The sequence below is a fragment of the Hylobates moloch genome, unplaced genomic scaffold (genome assembly GCF_009828535.3).
Source record: "Hylobates moloch isolate HMO894 unplaced genomic scaffold, HMol_V3 SCAFFOLD_12, whole genome shotgun sequence".
In the NCBI taxonomy this organism is placed as follows: Eukaryota; Metazoa; Chordata; class Mammalia; order Primates; family Hylobatidae; genus Hylobates; species Hylobates moloch.
In genome coordinates this window covers 27,958,999-27,964,998 of record NW_026652287.1, presented here as the reverse complement: position 1 = coordinate 27,964,998, position 6,000 = coordinate 27,958,999, and the positions used below count along the sequence as shown (strand labels likewise).

At 40.1% G+C, this 6,000-nt stretch overlaps 1 protein-coding gene across 3 annotated transcripts in view; it reads right to left on the bottom strand.

Moving 5' to 3' along the window:
* Positions 1–978: 978 nt before the first annotated feature.
* Positions 979–6,000, bottom strand: part of ALDH1L2 (aldehyde dehydrogenase 1 family member L2) — an 88,760-nt gene continuing 83,738 nt past the window's right edge. For 2 of the 3 annotated variants that reach the window (XM_058425697.1, XM_058425696.1), the window contains one exon: positions 980–5,673. In XM_058425697.1, the coding sequence (XP_058281680.1) occupies positions 5,618–5,673 (56 nt within the window). In that variant the 3' untranslated portion in view covers positions 980–5,617. Of the gene's footprint in view, positions 5,674–6,000 lie in introns of all 3 variants that reach the window. The other variant, XM_058425695.1, reaches the window with a different exon arrangement.

Sequence of the window (6,000 nt, the reverse complement as noted above, 5' to 3'; positions counted from 1 at the left end):
TTTTGCACCTGCACCCAAATTCTTGTCCAGCGTCCAGGAAGAATGAGGTTGCATGAAAATTGGAGAGGGTAAATGCCGAGGATTTTATTGCCGATGAAAGCGTCTCTCAATGGGAAGGGGAGCTGAAAAAGGGACAGAATGGGAAGATAATCTTCCCCCAGAGTCCAGCTGTCCCTGGCCTGGCTGGGCTCCTTTTTGAAGCAGCACTGTCAAGCTGTCCCTCTGAAGTCAAGCTTCTCACCAGCATCCAACCATAGTCTTTGACGGCCAGCTGCTGCTCCTCTTCTCCTCTCTCTGCTTGCAGGGGCTGGGGTTTTTGTGGGCACAGGATTGGGGTAGGGTGGGCCATGGATAGTTTTGGAAAAGGCAACATTCGAGCAGGAAAATGGGAATGCATGTTCTCATTTTGGGCTGTAGTTCCAGGCTTAAGAGTGGGGCCCTCGCTGGGGACCCATCCTCTTCTGCCCAAAATTTTCCTGCCTCCTGTCCCTATCGTTATGATGGGATATGATTCCTGGAACTCCTTTCTCATGGCCATGAATGGAGCCAGCTCTTGAGGGTAAAGTGAGCACACCACAGATAGCAGACAAGAGCAAGGAACATTACAGAGTCACTGCATCAAATAACCTGTATACTGCACTATTGCTGGGCTCTGTTTTTGGTAGCAGAATAAATTTCTTTATTTTTTTTTTAAAAGGCTATCACCTTATGAGATATGCTTATATTCACTTCACAGCTGAGAAAATTGGCATAGAGATAGTAAGTGCGTAACTTGTAATACACAACGTTGGCAAAGATTGGGGAAAATAGTTGGTGGGATTATTGATTCAGGAATTCCACTTCCAGGTATTTGTTCTAGTTACATAAGTATAGCTTTGGTCATAAATTTTATATAAGATTTTTTGTGACATTTAAAATAGCAAAAAGCAAATCTAAATGTCTGACAATAGAGAACATGTTGAATTAAAGCCACTGAAATATGCAGAATTGTGTTTATTGACATAGATGCTTATGATATATTGTTAATTGAAAAAGCAGGTAACAAATTAATATACAGTATTACGTTAATTATTTTTAAAAAGTGTACGTATTCATAGAAAAAGTTTGGAACAATCTCAGATATCATCTGTAGGCTATTCTGTTTGAAAATAACCAAATAGATTTTTGGGTTGACTCAACAAATTATGGTTGAGTCAATCTTACTTTCCTATTTTATAAATTTTTTTTACATCATTGGGTATTTAATCATTTTAAAAATCTACTCAGGCATCATTTGTATAATAGTAATAATAATTTAATCCCCCTTATTTCTCATGTCTCATGCCTTATCCATCATCCCTCATATCCTACTCTTAGCCCAGATTTTCCTTGACAGCTTTATTTTCTTGGAGGGCAGGTATGGGGAACCAAATTTGTTTCTTTACCCTAGCTCTAGCCACTTCCACAAAAGCTTTTACAGGTAATGTCTGTTTTGCCTATTATTATTATTTTTAGTTTAACCAATACTTAATATGTGCCCACAGCTCACTACCCAGGCCCTGATTTAGACATTAGGAATAAAAACTATCTCAACTTAGTTAAAACCACCAGATTCATTGCTTGAAAACCTGTTCTGCCACTTAATAGCTGTGTGATTTGAGCAGGTTACTTAACCTCTCCATTTGAAAGCAAACATTTATTGAGCTCCTGTTACATATTAGGACTGGAGATACAGTATTAAAACAAGTACCTGTTCATGAAACTTACATTCTAATGGGAAAAGATCATTGATTAATATACAACAGGTAGTGATAAGTGCTATGAAAATAATGCACTTATAAGAAGAATAAAGAATGACAGCAGATGGGGTGTGAATGTGGGGGCATATGGCTTATTTTAGAAAGCATAGTCAGGGAATGTGTCTGTCATCAGATGATATTTGAGGAGAGACCTGCAGGAAGTGAGCCAGCCAGCCATGAGGTTGTGTATGGACAAGAGTTGTAGGATGAAGCAGTGGTGTGCTGGTGCTGGCTTGCATTTGTTCTGATGGCATGCATCTCTTCCCAAACTCTGTATTCAGTGAAGGCAAATTAGTGGCTCAAAAATAGCCTTGATGAGAGTGTTTACACACAGATACCTGCAAATACTACAAATTAGGGTTTTCTCCCCCGCCCCCGAGAACTACTTGTTAAATATTTTACCAGCACACCCCTGGGAAGAGGAAGAGGAAGGACGGAGGCCCTGAGGCAGGAGCAGGCTTGTTCTGTTGAGGAAGTCAAGGCAGTCAGGATGGTGGAACAGAATGAGAGGGAAATTGACAGAAGATGAGGTCAGAGGTAGCCAGGAGCAAGATCAGTAGGCCAGGTAAATACGTTGGACTTTGGTCTACGTGAAATGGGGGCCATTGAAAAGTTTTAAACAGAGGAGTGACACTGACTTAAGCTTTGAACAGGACCACACAAGAGAGGAATCCAGAAGACCAGTTGGGAGACTTGAGCAAAATTGTAGGAAAGAGGTAACAGGCCAGGTGCAGTGGTTCATGCCTGTAATCCCAGCACTTTGGGAGGCAGAGGCAGGTGGATCACTTGAGGTCAGGAGTTCGAGACCAGCCTGGCCAACATGGTGAAGCCCCATCTCTACTTAGCCTGGCGTAGTGGCACACGCCTGTAATCCCAGCTACTTGGAAGGCTAAGGCATGAGAATCTTTTGAACCCAAGAGGCAGAGGTTGCAGTGAGCCAAGATTGCACCACTGCACTGCAGCCTGGGCAACAAGAGCAAAACTCTGTCTCAAAAAAAAAAAAAAAAAAAAAAGTAATGATGGCTTAGGGGTAGAGGTAGTAGGAAAAGCACCTTGATTTCTTCATTTTTTCCAGACATTGTGAAGATTAAATAACATTTAAAACATGCTTAGCCTAAGGTCTTTCATACAGGAGGCCCTCAATAAATGGTAGCTGTCATATGGTATTATTATCGACAGAAGGCCCATACTGGAGTTGGGTAGGGTTGTTCATATCTAATTAAGAAGGCAAGTAATTTTAGTACAAGTGGTAAGTGCTATGTTTGAGACAAGTGGGAGCATTGAGGAGAGACACTTAGCCCAGCTAGGGGTAGGAAGGTCCAGGAAGGGTGTTAGAGCAAAAGGGGACAGCTTTAGCAAAGGCATGGGGATGGAGAATTAGAAGGAAAGTGGAACTGCTTAAAGTGTCCACACCTCCCGATTCAGGTGATAATAAGATCACAGCTTCATCCTTAGCATTATTAGCAAAATAATCGGTGATCTGAAGCAACAGAGATGATTTTATTACTCTATGTGTTAAGTAAATCACCCAGCAGGCTGGGGATCGTGATGTTCCAATTCCAGTTCACTTGGTAACTTTACGTATTACACAGAGCCTTTGATTCTGATCAGCCAGATCTAAAAATGTAAGCTGGTAAGAAATGTTTAAAACTTGCTGTGGAGAAAGGAGTTCTTAATCTGGGGCCCAAGCATGGCCTTTGGGAGGTCTGTGAACCCGTTGAAGATATTTGCAGAATTGTGTGTGTGCACATGAATTTGGGGGTAGAAGTGGGACACAGGGAGTGTTCATAGCTTCTATCGGATTCCCAAAGAGTTTTGCAGCCCAGAGAATATTTAAAACACTGCTACTGAGATGAATATCAGAGGGTAAAGTAAAATCAGTCTAGAAGAACAGGCATGTTTTTGTCTGCCATTCCATCTGTCATTAAAATAATTTGATTAAATCATATTCTAAATCACATGAAATCAGTTAAAACATTTCACTTAAAAGTGATTACTTATAAAAAGGCTTTTGTCACTTTTATTCAAATACGAACTGTCATTTTGGGCCCAGTGAATATTCATTCCAACTTAAAATTTCAGCTGTGCCAAACTCTGGGATGGTAAATGAGCTATAGTATAATCAAAAGTGCTTCCAGGCCAAATTCGCTCTATTTATCATGCTAGGATCAAACCTGCTATTCTTCGCTTTGAAAATGTTCTCTGCCTCTGATTTTGTTGTTTAGTTTTTATTGATTCCCTACAATCCCTCATGTTATTCTGCCAAGTCTCCAAAATGACAAATATTCCCTAAGGCTTCTTCAAAGCCAAAGAAAAAGGAATGTTTACTGAAATTTTATTTTTAAAGGAGGATTAATAGAATTTAACTTTCTGGCTATCTTCTGAAGACTCATGTGATTCAGAAATTTGCTGCCTTCTAGTCACACATAGATGGTGAAAATTTACTCAGCTGACTACTTCTGTCTGCCAATGTGAAATGGGCTGTTAATAGTTTCCATTTCTTCAATGCTACGATCCAAACGCCTTGTTAAGTGCATTATGTATATTATCTCACTGAATCCTTGCAACACCCACTGAGACAGAGATTTGATTCTCATTTTATAGATACCCAACCTAGGCTCTGAGATACTAGATTACTATCTTGCCCAAGATCACACAGCCAGTGAGCAGCAGAACCAATAGGTGGAAAAATGGTGAAAGTAAGACGTCCCATGAAGGACGAGTGAGCTGCCCAAAGAAAAGCACCGCTTTTCCTTGTACTATTGCCATTTTTCATTGTGTGGCATTTTTCAGTGCTGCTGTATCAGGCATTGTGTCAGAACAATGGATGAGAAAAATATCTAGGAATTGGTGATTGAAAAGGGTTGTGGGAAATGAATTCATCTAGTTAATTAAACTAAATATCTTTTAAGAATAATGACAGAGGAAATTAGAGTTAAATTTTAGTACTTACCATGAGCAAAGCATTAATGTGAGGTGCTTTACTTACATTATTGCAATGAATTCTCCTATTAAGGGTCCTGAGGAAGGCATTTACTACCCCTGTTTTACACATAGGGAAGCGGAGGCTCAGAGGAGTTGCGAGAGTTTCCCAAAATTACATAGATAGTAAGATGGTATGATACGACCAGGATCAGCCTTCTACTATACCATACGTAAAATTCACTTCAAAAGCTATTTACTAAAATTTAAACTATGTGGGGGCCAGCCATCATGTCATTAAATTCTGTATACTCCTCAGAACATAATATAGTACTTGGTACCTAGTAGGTACTCAAGATAATGTTTCTAGGTTGATCACCCATCACAGTGGGTTAAAAAATGGAACATCAAAGGCACAAAGATGTATCCTATTTCCAAATACTAAAAAAGAACTACCTTCACATTCCTTACAGGTTATACTGTTCCTTAGAAGAAGACTTATAGAAAATCTTTTTAACATCCCCCTATGTATAGTTCAGAGGTTAAAAACCTGTACATATTATACAAAGTTTCCAATAAATGCACCTTTTGTATTATAACTGCATGGTACTGACATCTTCAAGATGGAAACCATGAATAGATTTGTCTGGGTAAGGGAAAAGCAGCTTGGTATTTTAGAAATACGTATGATATACAACATAGTCAAAATGCAACAACTCCAAATCACTGGAAGGTGTATTAGAAAATACTCAGGCACGTGTGTAAATGCTTTAACATGGCCTGGCCCTCTTCATGGTCCATCTGTGTATTTTTTGGTTTGTGGCTGACACCTCCTGCCTCAACACACCCAATCTTCTTAAGTGTGTCCCGAGTTGAAAAGAGCTGTCTGTCAAGGCTTTTCTGATGATGGTGTTGCTCTAATATTCCAGCGTCACCGTCTTGGTTTTGAGATATTCATTTAGAGCTTCCTCACCTAGGGAAGAGAAAAGCAGTTGACGGATCACATTCAAAGGCAGACATGTGATGTCTTCAGGCCTTCAAACATAGGTGTACAGGTCACTAAGTAAATGGAATGTGGCCTAAGCCAGTGCTTCTCACACTTTGAAGTTCATACTAACCATCTGAAGACTCTGTTAAGTTGCAGATCCTGATTTGATTAAGTCTGGTGTGGGCCCAGAGGTTATGTGTTTCTAACCATCCCCTGATGATGCTGATGCTAGTGGTCCATGGACCACACTTTGAATAGTAACAGCCCAGACCAGCTACCAGGCCTTTTAAGGAGCAGAGAGTGTTGGCTGGT